General features: G+C 44.5%; 1 protein-coding gene across 1 annotated transcript in view; it reads right to left on the bottom strand.

The window, feature by feature from the left end:
• GLI3 (GLI family zinc finger 3) overlaps nt 1-18,061 on the bottom strand; it is a 296,245-nt gene that overhangs the window by 199,651 nt on the left and 78,533 nt on the right. Inside the window, exon 2 of the mRNA XM_068972921.1 lies at nt 12,247-12,489. Coding sequence (XP_068829022.1) covers nt 12,247-12,489 — 243 coding nt within the window. The remainder of the gene's footprint in view (nt 1-12,246; nt 12,490-18,061) is intronic.

Below are 18,061 nucleotides of genomic sequence, written 5' to 3'. Positions count from 1 at the left end.
AAGCTCTATTGTAAAACCCCACTGGAATCAGAAATCTCCCTCCCCAGACCGGGGTCGTGCCTTTCATCCTGTTATTTTATACTTGTTGATAGGGGACTTAATTGTTTTCATCTGTTGTTTCAAGCGATCTCTGCCCAAAATATAAAATCAAGAGCCAGGGTCATATTTTGTGTTTCTACTGTGTGTGGTGCTAAGTTAATGTTGGGGAATCAATAAAAATATCTAAGTCATCCCTCTGCCTTCTCTAAACGCCTTAGAGCAATTTTCCATAATTTTTAGACTGTTCTAGTTATAAAGATCTCAGGGGATCAAAGTCACTCTTGAAAGACTCCACCTTCACTTTTTTTATTCTCCTGGTACAGAGGAAGCTTTGTTACAACCTGTATCTTTATTATCTGATCCCGACACATCTCAGGTGAGATCGAGTCCCCTAAACTGTAACTCTGTGAAGATAGGATCTGATACTCACATCAGTCTTTACAGCAAATATCAGTCCTGCCTGCGGGGCCCTGAGAGAAAGGGATCTCCCTGGTCTTCTCCTTGACTGTCTTCATGGATTTGCTTCTGTGTTTACCTTCCTTCGCATCTATTTCCTTATTTGCATGTCCCTGTGTCTTTTTAGCCTGCACAGGCTGTTATTCGCATTCAGTCCTTTTCATCTTTCCTCATAAATCATTCCTCCAGCTCCTTCATCATGCTTAACTGCTTCTCCCCAGGATTCTTTCTGTTTCTCTGAGACACCAAAACCAGGAGACGAGGAACTGCCCATATTAGTGGGACAACAAGATGTCTTCCTGTGAAAAGACTGTGGTTCTCTTTCTCTCCCTCTCTAACATAAACTTTCCAAGTATACTTATAGATAAAGGGATGCCCTCTCCCTGCCACATCCTCCCCTGGCTGGGCAGGCTGGCCCAGTGCCCTGGTGTCACACAGGACAGGTGAGGGCCCAGTGGCCTCTATGCAGTGGGGGAAGCTGTCCCCAGACAGGCCTAGATGGGGCGAGACACTGCATCATACTGGTGACACGTGAAAGCCCAGTTACTTACAAAGGCTGCTCTTTGGAATGGAGAGTTCATGTAATGAATCCATTGTGGATCCAAGAGACAAGCCTGTGGCCCAAGTCCCTGTAGGTCTGGAGGAAACAGGGATATGGTAAGGAGACAGAGCTTAACAAGTAGGAGACAAAGCTTAATAACTGCACGTGGGGCAGTCCTCTCTGACTCCCAAACCCTAGGCCTAGAAGCCCAGACTCAAACTGGCCCTGGGAGCAAGCCACACAATCACTCCAGACCTCAGCCTCAGTTAATTCAGCTGCCAGATGGGTTTGTGGGAAAAAAGAAATGAGATCATGTAACAGGGGTCTGGAGCCCAGTGGCTAGCACACGATAAATACTTCATGTGAGCACCAGTGTTTCCCCACACACGTATTCCCCCAAAATAGAGACACAGAAAGGTCCAGGAGGCCTCCCCACACTTAGGTCATAGGTAACTTCCACTCTTTGGGGAAGTCTAAGCTGTAAAGCAATTTCTCATTTTCTCCCACACAGCCACATGCAGAAATACGGCAAGGACAGAGTTAGCACTAAGCATACCTGTGCCTTCCATGCTAGGATCCAACAGTACAGGCCTGGAGACCCACGTGGCAGGCAGCCTGCCCTCTCAAGGCCCTCCAGTCCCTAGCCAGTCCCCGCTGGCAACACCAGCACCCAGTTCTGGAAGAATCCCTGAGCTCCCAGCTGAGCCAGCCTACATAGGTCTTGGTGCACACCTGGACTGCCATCTTGAAGTCTCAGCAGTTACAGGGCATGAGCTAAGGATTTGCGCTCTGGAGCCCAACTCTGTGAATCCCAATCTTGTTTCAACCACTTTGAGCCAGGTAAAAACTGACTTCGCCTTCCTGGACCTCAGTCTCCTCATCTGTTCATGGGGAAAATCACAATGAACTCCCATGAAGTTGTTGCTGGGATTTCATTAATTACATGAATTCAAGCAAAGCCTGTACCATACTATGTGTTACAGAGGGAGGGCTCAACTTCTGCCGGCTATGGTTTCTATTTGGGGCGGGGAATGGGCAGCATGTAGGATCTCAGTTCCCCACTAAGGATCAAACTCGCACCCCCTGCAGTGGGCTGCCAGGGAAGTTCCAACTATGGTTTCTAAAAAGGGGAACCAGTTCCCATTGGGCTACTGCAACACCTGTTGAGAGCTGCCTCCCAAATTCTGCACTCCACTCCTTCATGAGAGTCCCCACACACCAAAAAACGTGATATTCCTTGAGTAAAAAATCAAACCATGTCACTTCCTCCACTGGCTATCCATTGGCCTACAAGATCCCCCCAACTCATCTCCCTCACCTATTTCACTGCCTCACTAGTCCAGCACACTTGCCTTCTCTCTGCTCCTAGATGTGCCACAGGGAATCCACAAATTCCACTCTTAAAGTGAAATGCTCTCCCCTTGGACCTTCCCAAGGTTGAACTCCTTTTTGTCACTTGAGCGTCAACTGCAAAAACATTGCCCAGAAGGGCCTTCCCTGTTCTGCCCACCCCTTCCAAGGTACGATTCTCCACCCCCACTCTCACCCCAGCACCCCATCTGCCTTAGTGGACTCAGAGTACCCGCTGTGCTGTCTCATTCTTGATGTCCCTCCCCCCATGTTTGGTGTGTGTTTCTCCTCTGACCAGAATGTGGGCTCCACGAAGGCCTGGACATGACTGGTTTTGGCAAACACTGCCCTCTCAGGACCTAGGCAGTGTCTGACTGACAACAGACTCTCAAAAAGATGCAAGGAATTTTTGAAATGCAAATGAAGATCATACATCATGTACCTAATGGAGTAAGATTTGAATCACATCACACCAGGGTTCTGATCAGAATAGTCGGGGACACTGGAGGCACTCAGGTGCCTCCAACTGCTCATCAACTGTCTCTCTATATCATCAATTTGGGGAATGTGAAAGGCACAAATTATGCTTGAAACATCATTAAAGATAAAACATGAAGGCTACATAAAAATGCATTTCATAGCATTATGTGCTGTGTAATATATATCCTATATGTTAATATGAAATAAACTGCATATTTGATCAGAAGAGTCAATCTATACGGTCAGATTCTTTGAAGTAAGCTGGAATCACAGATGCTGGTGGAGGGGGAAGGGAGGTGATGACGTTCCTTATTTAAAGGGGAAAAACAGGATTGGGGAAGGAAATCTGAAATCTCATCAAATTCAAATGCAGGTTTATTTCATGAAAGCCAACAGAAAAAAGAGTTGATGTCTGTTTCCTAGGATGCTTGGTGCACACTTCTCTGCTCCTCTCTAAACCAGGAGACAGGCTCCCCTTTGATCCCACTCACAAGAGAGGAGCATAATCAGGATGTAGATTTGGGTCCCCCCAGTGGATGAGTAAATAACCAGCTTCTTAGAGTGAGCTTCCTCTGACCTACACAATGCCCACTGATTAGCCCTGCAGCCCCTCACAGAGAGGACGCATGAGTAACCCCCACCCCTCCACCTCCCCAGTCCCCCTTCGCCCCCCTACCCCACCATCTCCCTTAAGACTCTTTCTGTCCAGGCTGGATTGCAGGCTTATCCCACTTCTGGAAGTCTTTGTTCTCATTTTCTCCCAGTGGCATTAGCTACTGGATTTCCCAGATGAATTTCACTTTGTTATTCCTGGGCCCTCTCCCCAATCTCGCCGTGGGCCCTTTGCACAATACCTCTGGCCCCACTGATGTCAGAGGATTTGAGTTTTTCAATAAAGTAAAACTCCAGGTTTTTAAATTTTTTATTGTGGATCTTATATTCTGAAGTTAAAACATGTCTTGATACAGAGCATTCTTAATTCATTGGCAATGAAGTCGCACTTATTTCCCAGTGTTTGGGGTTTGTACTTTGAGACCAAGATGCTGTGATTATGAGGGTTATCTAATACAGAAAAGCTGGAGAACAAGTAAATATGATTTTGTTGTCTTCGAAAGAAAATCTAACACACGGCACTGGGGAAGCAGTAGCATGTCCTTGAGGACAGGACGAGGAGTCAGCCAAAGAAGTCAGGAGGGTCTGAGGATGAAACTGCACACAGGCAAATCAGAAGGAGGAAGTGAATTAAATCCGGGACAAATTCTGGGCTGGTGATGGGAAACATAGTTACCCAAAGATCTGCTTAAATATGCAGAAGCCATGAAATAAGTCTTAGGGCTTGCCCTGGACTCACGCAGCAGATGAGCTTCTAGGAAGCCTGCAGGCTTGCACTTCTACAGCCTGTCTCCTGCCACTCTGACGTGAGCTCCAATCCCCAGCCCCCTAGTTCTCAGGTCCTCAGGAGCGTCAGGTTTTCCTTTGGCCTCTACGCCTTTGCAAATGTCTCTCTACCTCTACCACAAGTATTTATTCAGGTGTAACTTTCTCCAGGAAGCCTTCCCAACTCATCAAGTCTGGGTGAGGTATGTGTGTGTTTTCTACTCCTCAGGGACTCTGCATCTATCTTTTATGATACATCCTTTATACAGACTTTCGGCAAGGGCTTATCCTCTTGGTCTATTGTCCCACTGGCCTAAAGCTCCACGGAAGCAACGACCTTGTTCTTTCTGTCCAACACAGGTTAGCACTTAAGAGACATTTGGTAAGCATGATTAACTAGCAAATGACTGACAGGTGAACCAAAAACACAAACAGCTAAATGAGTCCAGAACTTTCTTCATTTCGTTCTAACAGGAAGAAACTCATCAAAAACTTAGGCTGATAAAAAGCCAGGAGACACCCCCATCCCCGCCCACAAAGAAGGGACGATATTAGGAAAATGAAAACAATGCGTTTTAGGAGACAAAAAGTATGGACCCGCATGTAAAAGCTCAAAGGATTGAAAGCTGGATACTTTTCAAAGAGTTCCACAAGAATCTAAACTCTATCAGAACATAAGAAGGACAGAGCCATAAAATGCCAGATCGGCAACCCCATATTAAAGCAAACTGTGCAAGGCACAAAGAAAAATCCAGCCCTTTTACTAAGTGAGATGAAGATACAGCACAAATTTATAGGTACAAGATCAAGAAAGCTAAAGCAGAGCAGGAGATGCAGCTTTCAAGAGACATCAAAGGTAACATTCTTTAATTATACAAGAAAAAGGAGGAGGGGGCCAAGGATAATGTTGCCTCTGTTAGAAAATGGGCTACGAAGCTGTGAGCAGATGGCTATGAAGTGGCAGGAGTTGCTGTGTTTCTCATGCTTTCCCTCAACGAAGGACGGAGTGACAGAGGAGGAAAAGAAACTATAAGCAACTAAGAATACTGTCACTTGTGCTGGGTGTTGGGTGGGTAGGCAAATTAGAAAAGAAACAGAATTCCATGGAATATTTAAACAATTGGATTCATGATCCCAATCAATTTGTCAATGGAGGATCCCATTACCAGGAATTACACACATACTTCCACACTAATAAGTTGGAAAGATGTTACTGAAACCGTGAATTGCCTTAGAGGTTACTGAAGATAAGAGAGACCACTGAAATTTATTAAAGGGAAAAACAAAGACCATGCTCACCTTAACCACAGGAAGAATACCTACCTGTTTGATTTTTAGATGGACTTCAAAATACACAGGAGATCTCCTATGCAAATCCCATGGTGTTTAAAATGAATTGGTCCTCATCCAACTCTGAGTAAAGTGTCAGTTTCCTCCAAAGAACCACAATGTACGATGTCTGAGCCTCCTGGCAGTTCTAAATGTGCTGCAGGTATGCGGAAGCAAATACTCTTGATGTTTTGCAAATGAACAACTTATAAATGAATTAATGTGTCATAAACACTTTAAACCTTGCCTATGTTCAAGGAGAAGGCAATGGCACCCCACTCCAGTACTCTTGCCTGGAAAATTCCGTGGACGGAGGAGCCTGGAAGGCTGCAGTCCATGGGGTCGCTGAGGGTAGGACACCACTAAGTGACTTCACTTTCACTTTTCACTTTCACGCATTAGAGAAGGAAATGGCAACCCACTCCAGTATTCTGGCCTGGAGAATCCCTGGGACGGGGGAGCCTGGTGGGCTGCCATCTATGGGATTGCACAGAGTCAGACATGACTGAAATGACTTAGCAGCAGCAGCATGTTCAGAGAGGATGGGGGGGTGGGTAGTACGTTTGAATCAGAGGTTGACTATAGTGAGTAAATTATAAAATGAAAGCAGAAGCTTCCATTTCTTCTGTTTGCTGAGGAGCTACCTCTGACCAGCAAGCTCTGGATCAACTTCATCTCCAGTGTTGACAGGCCAAGCAATGAACAGCTCACCCCTTCTCTGCATTAACAAGCCCTCTCGGTCCTGCCTAGGAACTCTGGTGGATAGAAGAACAAAGCACTGCCCCAGACATCACCTTATTCTAAAGAAGATCAGGCCAACATACACGGACAACCTGTGATGTGTTTCAGGGTCTTACATGGACTAGGGGTGCGGGGTAGGAAAAGATCTTTGTGAGATGGGACTTCAGGAATCCTTGCAAAGGAAGTGCATCATTAGACTGAAGACTGCATAGCACTTGAAGGTGAGGAGAACAGGCAAGAATTATTCTAGGAGGTCAATAGCCTGAGCAGGGCGGCCTGAGCAGTGGGCCAAGGGAGCCAGACTTGCCTGCAGGGGGCACTGTTAGGGCAACAGAGAGAGAGAGGGCCAGGCCAGAACAATAAGCCAACTGGTTCTCTCTAGAGCACGGTCTGCCTTTGCCTTTCCTTTCTATTCATTCCTCTCCTAGAGGAATGGGCTTCAAGCTTCTCTCTGGTCCCCTCTAATAAGTGTGTCCCTTAAATTCAACGGATAAAATCAACAGCTCTTTCTCCAAAGGTCACAGTGCTTCTCTTCCCATCGAGTTCCAGTCTCTCTCGCTGTTTCCCAAGACTCAAGCGTAGAGTCACAGTCATGTTAAAGATTCAGTGGGGAGTAGAATCTGGAGCCTCCTAAAAATGATTCCAAAATTTCCACCACTTTCTGCAGGGTTGCTTGCAGTGTCGCTCTATTTTAAAAAAAGTCTGTGGACATGGGCTCACTATTTCTGGTCTTAAAACATTTACCTCCAAGCTTCTGAAAGAAACCTTGGATCATTACACTGAATTTCTAAGAGAAGGACAGGAATAAGCAGAGAGCTTTTCTTAAGCTCATAAATAAGTTTTGAAAGCTTCCTAGACTTATCTGCGTCTTCCCACTCCAGGTCCTCCCATGATTCAAGTCGACTAGCTCAAGATGCAAGACAGTCAGCAAAGCCCCCAGACTAGGATGCAACATCAGGCTTTCTGGTGAAACCCTCCAGTTTTGGGGGGGTTGGGGAGGGAGGGAGGAACAATCACAACACTCCTGATTGGTTTCCCAACTGTTCTCCAAAGATGGAAACGACAGCCTGGATGAGAACAGAACTGTGCACCCGGGGAGCTGTCACTGTCTCTGCAGTTTGGTCAACACCAAACTGTTCATTTGTGCCTCGTAGGCATCTTTGTCTTTCACAGCCTCCAGATGACACTCCAAGAGTAAAAGAAATGTGAGCAGGTGCGTCTATTAAATATGTAAAATACACCTCTTCCCTTCTCCTCACTTAGAAGATGGATTTCTAAAGGGTGTGGAAAGTCACCTAACATAAAGACAGACAGGTAGAAAAAATATCTTCCGTGCCTTTTTTTTTTTTAGCACACAAGAATGCAAGTGGGCTCGGCACATCAGCTTTCTGCAGAAGATAAATGCTAGCCAATTAAAAATTCAGTTTCTTTTCTTTAAGCTAATTCCTCAGGTTTTTGCTAATTAGCAACTAATAGTTCTGTCATCTGAGCTGGGAAACATAAGGAAGAATACCAGCGGTATGTTTTCAATCAAAGCATTTACATGGAGGAATGAATCATAGTTTCCAGGAGGAATAACTGCTTGGGAGCAGTTGGGGGCATAGAGAAAGCAGTCTTCACACAACTATAAAACTGGAAAAGAGACCTGAAATTTTAGAAAAGGGGGCATCTTTCTAAACCCTCCCCACCAGCAGGGGACCTGTATGACATGATGGTGATGCCAAGAAACTCCCCACCAAGAGCCCAGCAGGGATAGTTAGAAAACTGCACTCCACAGTCCAGAAGACAGTGCAACACATGTTTTCTGTAACAGGGAAGCGAATAAAAGTTAAGTGTCGGCCAGGGTACAGGAATGCTTTAACTATTATGTCACCTGCCTTGTCAGTTTATAAAAGAAGAAATGTACTGTGGTAAGTGAAAGCAGGGAGTGATGGTGGTTTGGCATATCTGCTGCAGATGAAGCAGGAGAAGAATAAAATCTTTGCTGAGAAACCTTTGGGCTGGAGATGGGGGTCGTCATCCTGACTCCAGGACAAGCAGGTCAGATTCCCCAAATCTGGTCCCTCCCATGCCCTGCCCAATCATAAAGCACGAGTGATCCCACAGCAGCCAGCCTGTCAGCACCACCCCAGGTCTGAGCCACGCGGCTGGAACATCTACTCTCTTGCCTTGATATACACCGCTTCCACAGCTACCCTTGGCGAGAGAAAGCCCCCGGTGCCCCCTGTGAGGATTTTATTCCAAACACATGTTGCAAATGTTTGAAGTGCCCGCTATCCTGGGGTTTTCTCTTTTTCGTTTTTCTAAAAGTCAAACCCACAAAACCCAAAATACTTTGAATCCCGCCTAAGTGCAATTTGTGAAGATGCAACATTGCCTACCCAAGTATAACAGAGCCTTATGCAATAAAAATTTTACAGATGTCCTTCTGAGGGGAAAAATGATTTTCCTTTTTCCGGTCTTACAGGAAGCCTGCCCACACGTTAGAAATACAAAGTTGGTATATATAGAAGCACAAATCAGGCATCTTGGAACGTCTGCGTTTTCCAACCACAGAGAAACGCAGGAATTACTGTGAGAGTTCACAAGCCCAGCTACACTGGATTAGAGAAATCTTTCCCTCCAAGGGTCTAGTGGGGCTGGCAGACAACTCAAGGGAAAAGGGAGTGACCTAAACAGATGTCTCTGGACCTTTAGCTACCGTAGGTCCACGATCAGTTTGTGTGCTTGACAAGGCTGCCGACGGAGACAAGGTAAAGAAACTTGGCCAAACTTATACATCTCATTTGAAAAAGAGGGCACTTTTCTCACACGCTAAAAGATTCTTGGAAGATGTGTCAATTTCAGCTTCCCATCTGTCATTTACCTGGATAATTTAAATCCATGTCAGGTAGGTATTATTACAAAGTACCTAAAAAAAGCACTCATTATACTGGTAGAAGATAAGTAATCCAACTGGATTCTAAAAAAATAGAGTCATGTCCTACTGACTTCTCAGAGCTTAGTTTAGGACACCTTTCCATCATTTACCATGAATACCTAAATACTATACCTTTCACTTTTCCACAGGCATTAAGCTTGTATTTATTATATAAAACACTTTCTGGTAGGAATTTTAAATGTTAAAACTACTCCAACTCATGCAAAAGGTTTAAAATTTCTCTGCTCCTCAAACAGGAAAAAATGATAGTCCATCCTTTAAGATTCAGCGAGAAAGACTTCTTCTGATTAGAAGACTGTGGCACCCCATGCTAACCTCACGATCTTTCCCTAAGAAAAGATTTTTTTTTACAATTCACTCCATCTCTAATCTGTGTTTAGAGAAGACACTGACCTTGGGGAATCAGAAAGGCAGGTCTGACAGAGAAAGGCCAGTCTACACGGAACCAAACACAACTGCAATTCTGACAAGACACCTTGGTTTGAAGAGTGAACTTATCACATACAGATGGTGGTGGGGACGATGTTGCTGCTGCTCATGATGACGAAGATGGAAAAGGAAGAAGAAGAAGCAGGAGAAGGAAAATGAGGCCGAGAATAGAGAGAATCCCCAATGATTCAGATGCATTCATCACGAGCCAGAGATTGTACAAAATATTGGTATTTTATTGGCACTGTCTCACTTAATTGTCACAAGGACACTGTGGGGCTGGCAGTCTCACAATACTCCCATTCAACAGCTGAGAAGGGATCCTCGGAGGGATCTTAGAGGACAAGCCCACTTGGCGACAGTCACAAGGTCAGTAGGTGGCAAGGCTGGAACATGAGTGCCCTGGTTGCTGAGCCAATCTCCAGGACTCCACGTCCATATGATGGATGTAACGATAGCATTTATTCATGCCCAACTGAGTGAGTACCTTGGAATGGTGGGGCAGAAAAACATTTGCCATTTGGTGATAGACAGCTTACCTCACTTCTAAATTACCCAATGATTTTATAGTGGTTTGAACAATACCGTGGGAAAAGCTGAAGCACAACCAACCTATAGGTGCGATGCCTCTTCAACAGAGTGACAAGCAATGGTTCCAAGAGCCATCGAGAGTTTTCCAGCGCCCTGTGCTGGTTCATACTCCCACTGGAGGCTGGAGAAGGGGGTCACACACAAGGACCACCGAGGAGGGACAAGGGTCCCAGGTGTGCAGAGATCCCAGCCCCTCAAAGGATGAGGAGAGGACTCAATGGGCAAACCGTTAGAACAAATGGGCCGAGAGCAAGCTGCACGTTGAACAGCACGGAGAAAGTTAACGGTCATCTGCCTACTTCGCTCAGCTGTCCTGAGCAATTAACTATTCACTAATTAGTGGGCATCTGGAATGAAAAACAAAGCATAAATATGAAACAGGGAAAGTTTGTGTTCCCATCCAAGGGCACAAACAATGCAGGGCATGTGTGGCTGATAATCGAGACTTTATCCTTTTTCAAAAGTAAGCATACTCTCGGGGAATATTAATATAGGTAGGGAGCATGGAGAGTCCCTCATATTTTCTGCATGGATGAGATCTAATAGAGACCCATCCACAAAAATACACTGTAAAAAACTCAGACATGGGCTTGGAGAAAAACCCTACTGACAACTATTGTAAACTCTCATTCCAAAAATAAAGGAAAAATAAAACGAAATAAACCTCTAACAAGGAAAGAAGAGGAACGCACACACTATACATCCTCATTTCTGTAACTGTAAAAGTTAACAACTGTAGCCATAGGGCTGAGAAGCACTTTTTAAACAGAAAAGTTGCAGGCTTTTTGAAAAACTAACAAGAAGTCATCGAACCTTTTCCTCTAAGCCTCTGACCACTTAAAAAAAAAAATTCTGCCTCCACTGAAAAAAAGTAATGTATCTTCCATCTTTACCAACAATATAATCTAGTGGGGAGGAGGGGGGAGCAGTTGCTGAGACTTAAGGTTGTGTGAAGCGCTTTGATCTGCGCCCTGATGAGGGAACATTCCCCTCTGCTTCAAGCCAACTAATGAAGGGATGAAATTAGCTTTTATCCTGGGCACTTTCTTGAACCAAAAAACATGCACTAATCAGCTGTCCTCACTCATCAGTCATCTGGCTAATGACCTTTTGCCTTAAAACACTAAAATTTCTGAATGATGTGGAAAAAGGAAAACACAAACCAGTCCCCCTCTGTGGCACACGATGGATCATCTGGAATTGGAGCCGGGAAGGTTAAACAGCAGGTCTGTATCCTAGCAAGGTGATAAATCTGTAATCAAGAGCTGCATGCTTGGGCATCTCAATATGAACTTCATTACTCCACCACCGAATTATATATTTTAACTAGAACCAGGCCGGAAACAAGCTCAACCCTTATATAGTTTCCTTTGCATTCTGCAACCATCCCGTGGGTGTGTTCACCATCCTAGTTCATTTCTTAAACTTCCTGAGTGTGAGAAGAGGAGCTTACGAGGTCTCCAGCCTGCGAATTCCAGAAGAAAGTAGAATACACAGAAAAATCTTCCACAGAAGGAATTTGGCCCTGGTTGGTTAAAAGAGGTTTGTTTGTTCCTCAACAATAAAGCAAATATATATATATATAAACAAGGGGAATATCTGCTATTAAAGACATCTGCTAATGCCTCCCACTTTAATAACTCCCCCTCCTCCACCGATTTTCCTCCAGCAGGGTCTACTTGGGTGGAGAAAATCTGGTTTCAGTTCCCAGGAAAGGTCTGTGTGGATTAGCCACAGACGGACACCTTCCTGACAGCCGCCCCCCAAACCCCGAGGTCCAAGTTGCTTAGAGATGGAAAGAAATGGTTTCCCTAAAAAGAAGGAACAGGATGTGGGAGAAGTTAAGAAGTAAACAGTAAATTAAACTTTTGCATAAAATAGTGCAAGACAAGGAACTCTTTAAGCGCACATGCACACACACACAGCCTGCCGTGGCTCCTGTAGCAAGTGCCACAGGTTGGGGGCGACTTACGATAGTGAGGCTCCATGTAGCCATTCCTGGGGTCCATGGCAAACACAGCCCCACGGTAGGGGACAGAGGGCTCGGCCAGGTGAGGCAGGGACCCATGGATCTCCTTCTTGATCAGCGAGGCCCTCTCGTCGCTGGATGTTGAAGGCTCCTCACTGATCTTGCTGAGCCCCGGGGCAATCTGTGGCTGCATAGTGACTGCGTTTCTTCTCTCTCTGTGATAGGTCTGTCCAGGACTTTCATCCTCTGAAGACAGAAGGGAAATGAAATCTCTGTGAGCACTTTGAGGAGACATTCAAAAACCATCATCAGTTGGGGCTCCCTGTCCATCCATCTCCCCGCCTCCAAAAGAAGCCTACTTCTCACTCTTGGCAACTGTGAAAGCTAGCCATGACTGGAGGGTCTCAAGCCAAAATTGTTTGTGAATGAGGGTCCAAGATACAAATCAAAGGAGAAGGAGAGCAGGAAACGAGCCTATTAAGTTGAGATGTCAGCAAATTCTATCCCCGGCTTCCAGCCGAATCTGCCAGTGAGGTTTCCCATCAGGGACCTGCCAGTATCCCTGCAGGGCCTGAGGAGCTGGAGATTTTACCAGACTAAGGCTGTGGATTGCCAGCTTCTCCTGGCCTGAGGAAGCCAGGCCTCCGGTGATCCAGGAGGCAAGAGACCCCTGTTCCTCGGAGGCGGACCTGTTAGAAAGCAAAACTTATCCTTGTGATTTTATTTTTAAGTCAGATGTGTGATCCACTGAGAGATGAAACAGTGCCAGACATAGGACAGAAAACCCGCTGGTTCCGAGGGATAAAGATGGCAATCATGAAAACCTACAGTGCCCCTTACAGGACACTTCCTGCTTCGGCCCACAGAACCAAGCTGAGAGCTAAGAGGAAAATGGGGATAGAATGTGGGTGTGGAGGGCGTCAGTTACACTGATCTACATCCACACTCTGGTGGGCTCCAGACATCGTTTCAAACATGTAAGAAACGCCTTGATGAAATTCAAGCTCCCTCATACTTCTGTTCCCTTTCATCTGTAAGAACTTTCCATCGGTCCACTATGGTTCTCTGCAAATGTGATTGGATGGCCTTTCTGATAATAGCAGATCAAAGACCCGTGGCATAAAATCAAACCAAACTGGCAATCAAAACCCACAACAAGTGGACCAATTCATCTGTAAGAATCATACGCGCACTCTCAATTATGCCCACACAAGCTGTGTTTAATCCACAGACTGTGCTCTGACAGATAAGTGCTGATGGAAACAAAGCTGTTAGGACACTGCTTAGACACTCCATTTGAAAGCTGTTTCTCATTCCTGATCCTAAAAACAAAACAAAAACAAAAAACTATAAGTGCATATAAATAATAATACTGATGTACTATTTAACTGAACAGATCTTGAACTCATCTAATATTCACACACAAACTTCTCTTCAAAATATCCGAAAAAACAGAGGTATGTCTAGCTGAGTAGACATACTCTCTTAAAGACATACTCTCTTAAACGTCTCTTAAAAAGAAAAAAAAAAAAAAAGTATGCTTTAGCAATTTCATAGCTCTTTTGACAAATTTAGAAGAATAGCTATGAACATGAACTAGTGTGAAAATACAAACTCAAGTAACAACAACTCTTTTGTGATGACTAATACTTTGAACTACCTAAAGCCAGTAGCAACTCTCATTTTCCTGCCTATGTTTGGGACCTGAAGAAATAAGAACTGTATGTTTCTTTCTTTTTTTTTTTTAAGCCTAGCAAATGACTTTCAAAACCAAACAGGCAATGAGGTATGTTCTGGACTTTACAGTGATTTTGCTGATTACTGCTGGGTAACTGTGAAACATTATTTTGTGCAGATCCCCACCCTCAAATCTTGTAATGATGGAATAAATCATGAGTTTAATCTATCAAGTAACTACTAAAAAAGAAAATGGTCACATTTTCACACATTGATCTTTCCAAAAGCAATTACAACCATGCTTTTTCTAGTTTAAAAACAAACTACAAAAACAACAACAACAACAAAAATCCGACATTTTAATTTCTCTAATACTTTTAGGCCCTAATCCACACTCAAACTTCATTAGCAGTAAAGTTGCAGGCTGCAGAATGAAGGTTTTCAGTGATGTAAAGACGTAAGGATGTCAAAAACACTCAAAACTCATAGTCGGTTTATAAAAATTCCCACCATGGCCAAAGTCATATTTTCCACTAAAGTGTGCCTGCACAACTTCCAATTTCAACTTTGCACTAAGGTGTATATTCTATAGAATGGACCTGAATTTGGAAAGCCAGACAGCTCATACCAAGAGGGACTGTGACACGCAATTAGCAGTCTTTGGGAAAGATGAATAACCAAGCCCTACTAATCTGTTCCAGGTTTAAAACAGGATTCCCTTCACTTAATCTTCCTAGAAGAAATTAACTTTTCTTCTCTTAAAACTGCATCCCTACAATAGAGTGAGTTTCTTAGACATGATGTCTTTACAGACAAGCATTTGAATCCAACTTCACGAATAACTGAATACTGGGCATGGACTATTCGCAGCCCTCCCACATTCTCCCCCACCTCGTGAGAGAAAGAAGCAGTTAGGGAGAGGCGGGTAAGTGGAAACGGGCGGGTCTTTTTAGCTAAAAATTAATTCCTTTATGAGAATTAACACAGTATGTGTGAATATCAAATTAGAACAAGAAATCAGCAAAGTTCAAACACTTAATACTGAAAAAAAATGAACTAATTCTCTTAGTAAAACGCAGGCCAGGATTTTTTTCATGTGGAAACTTTCATCGGACTTACTCTTATACGAGTCAGGACTCCCACATTTTCACCTACTCTCCCTCTCCAGAAAATTCCAGCAAGTGATTATTTCCTGAAGTTCATCTCCTATACTGAGTTGATTCTGAGGGGCATTCAGGATGAAACCTTGACAGTATACATCCCCAGAATACAAACAGCTATGAGGCTTGAAAGAGTGCTATCTACAGTGAAAGGGAAACTTTCCAAGCCATATTCCTGCCTGCTCTTATAAATTTAGCAACCACTCTAGCAAGCCAAGAAGACGAGAGCTGTCTAATCTTGTTCAGTCGAGCTGAGTTGTTCAATAAAGTTGGAGAGTCAGCGCAGACAGGCTACGCCAGGCCAAATTATTGACAGAAACATACTGTCCACCATGGCAACAAGCAGAAGTCAGCTGCAAAAATGTAAGCAAACAGCCCAGTCCTTCAGAAGCATCTGCCAGTGGACTTGAACAGCCAAACACAGGGCGACTGTTCGTGCCTCTCTCGGTTCAGCAGCTGCAGGCTCGGAGGGTCAGACTGAGACATGCAAGTTTCTAAAAAGCTTCAGGAGAAAAACTGTTTTCAAAACTGTCATCAGGATCCCACTTTGGATCCCCTGCCTTCTGCAGATCTGTGCTCCAGTGGAAATTAGGGAATTCCCACCCACTGCAGGGAGGGCTGCCCCCACATTGCATTTCAGAAGCTGTCTCAGGTTTTTCCAAACTCATCCAAAGGCAACCCATATTGCATCAGACACGCTTGGTGCCATAAACTCTCACAACTCAAGAGCGGCTTCATCACCAACATTGCTTAGATCATTTACAGGGAAGGTTTCCAGGAAGGCATCGTGGTGAGAAGCAGGACTCAACACACACACACACACCTGTGCATTTGTTCCCAAACTCTTGATTGACTTCTTCTCCCGGAGACCCAGGACACAAGTGCTCTTTTGCATTGGACTGGACAAAAAAGTTTCAGATGACTGTTCCCATGGAAAGGTAAAACCCTGCACCGCATCACCAACCAGGAACACTTCCTGTCCCCTTTACCAAATCAGCGGGTGAGGATCTCGTGGTACAAGTGTTCACCTCTTTGAAATGAACGTGGATTTTAAGCCGTCCCCTGCAATCCAGTTTTAAAAGCATCACGCCTCTCTTCCCCCCAAGACACAGAAGACACAGAGTGAAAGCGAACAGATGGATACTTACAACTCAGTCCCAGGCTCTGGTTAGCTACTTTCTGCAAACTTCTCTTTCTGCTGGGCTTTCTCTAGCAGTGCAGACCTGCTAGGAACATTCTCGGTGTCTCCCTGCCTCCCTGCACCCTGGCCTTCTCCCTCTCCCAGGCAGTGCTTGCTCCCATTAGAGGAATTAAAAGTGGTTGGAGCCATGCTAAATTTAACAAGCTCATTAGTATTCTTTCTGAGTGCTTCCGAGTGAACTCTCTCTATTCAAGGCACTCTCTCCAGCAGAAGGGTCAGGCTGGCTAATCATTAAATCAAACTAATGTCACCCTATCACAATCAGCCCCAGAGAAGGAGGGTTTATTATTTCAGTTTATGCTAAATAAACGGTTTTACAAACGGTCCCCAAGCAAGGTCAACAGCAGCTTCAATTACAAGACAAACTTAACAAGAGTTGCAATAAACCAAGGACCCCGTATTGACTTAAGAACAGGCTCGACGCCACATATGGCCACTAGCGGGGTTGTACAGGAATGCATATTGGAAAATAAAGGAAGAGGGGGCGCTTCTTTCTTTGCCAGAATTTGCCACTGCACAGCGACTGTTCATTCACCTCTCTGCAACCAGCTAGCCGCTCAGCTCAATTCACTCCACACAAAGGCTGGAGCCCAGACCTCAATGGACCGAGTGAAACACGTTCAGAACTAGGCTCTCTATTGTGACTGAATTTCTTAACATCTTTTCAAAAAGCGGAGAATGCCTTGAGGCTAAAGGAAGAAACAGGCTAATGGTGAATTGGGAATTCAGAGCAAATTTCAGAGCCCTTTCCTCCTAGCTTTTGAGGTTGAAAGCAAGCTCTTTCCTTTCAAGTTTCAAAGTCCTTTTTCCTCCCGCAGTGTCACAGAAGGATTTGAAAAGAAGGTAATTGTGCTCGCAGTCTCCCTGATCAGAGCTTACGTCCTATTTCTGGTATTTCGGAATACTTCTTGCAATAATAGTGCATATAGCTCAATCCCTTAACCGGCCTGCACTCTGCAATTGCTCATTAAATGAACAATTGCGGGTATAAAATGCCTTTTATGTTCAAGGTCTGGATATAAGATAAGCATTCTAGGACTCTAAATTTGGTTTACTAAGGAAACTCTCCATCATTAAATTACAAAACTGAAGTCAGAATATCAGGCTTTCCCAGAAAAGTGGCACTCAAATTTCGGTGAGCCCAAAAGGCAGGGCGGCTGGGGGGAGGGGTGGAGGCCACAAAATGTTAAGGAGGAAAAAAAAAAAGAGTGGATACTCAGATTTTGAACAGAATAGGATTCAAACAAGAAAATAATATTTCCGTGTTTAGTAAGGTCTGAGTTTGTGAAACCTCATCATTTCCAAACTGAATGATATCAATCATCAAGTCATCTACAAATAGATCAAAACGCAGGTGTGAGCCACAATCAACATGCGGAGGGCTATTCCTGACCCCTCACCAGCAAACATCAATCCCCTTTCTTAAGAGAAGAAATAATCCGTTTCTGCCACAAACCGCTTTATCATTTGTATCTTCTCACTTGCTCCTCACCAGAACCTGATGTTATAGCAGGACAAGGCATTAGGGCCAGTTTCCTGATCAAAACTATGCAACCATGTCCTTTATACATGATGTAAGAGAAATCCTAATCACGCCTTCGATAGGCCACAAAGTCCTGTTAACATGAGAAGAGGTCTGCTCCCAGGCAGGTTTGGCGAATGATACCTATGGCTTGTGCGCAATCTCAGCCTCCACCCCCACGACCATCAATTAAAGGAAGGGAGGAGAGCAATTACATTTTGATGATCTGACATTTTCAAATCCTTGATACTCTCCAAA

The sequence above is a fragment of the Capricornis sumatraensis genome, chromosome 5, assembly GCF_032405125.1.
Source record: "Capricornis sumatraensis isolate serow.1 chromosome 5, serow.2, whole genome shotgun sequence".
Classification (NCBI taxonomy): Eukaryota; Metazoa; Chordata; class Mammalia; order Artiodactyla; family Bovidae; genus Capricornis; species Capricornis sumatraensis.
This window is presented reverse-complemented; position numbering and strand designations above follow the sequence as displayed.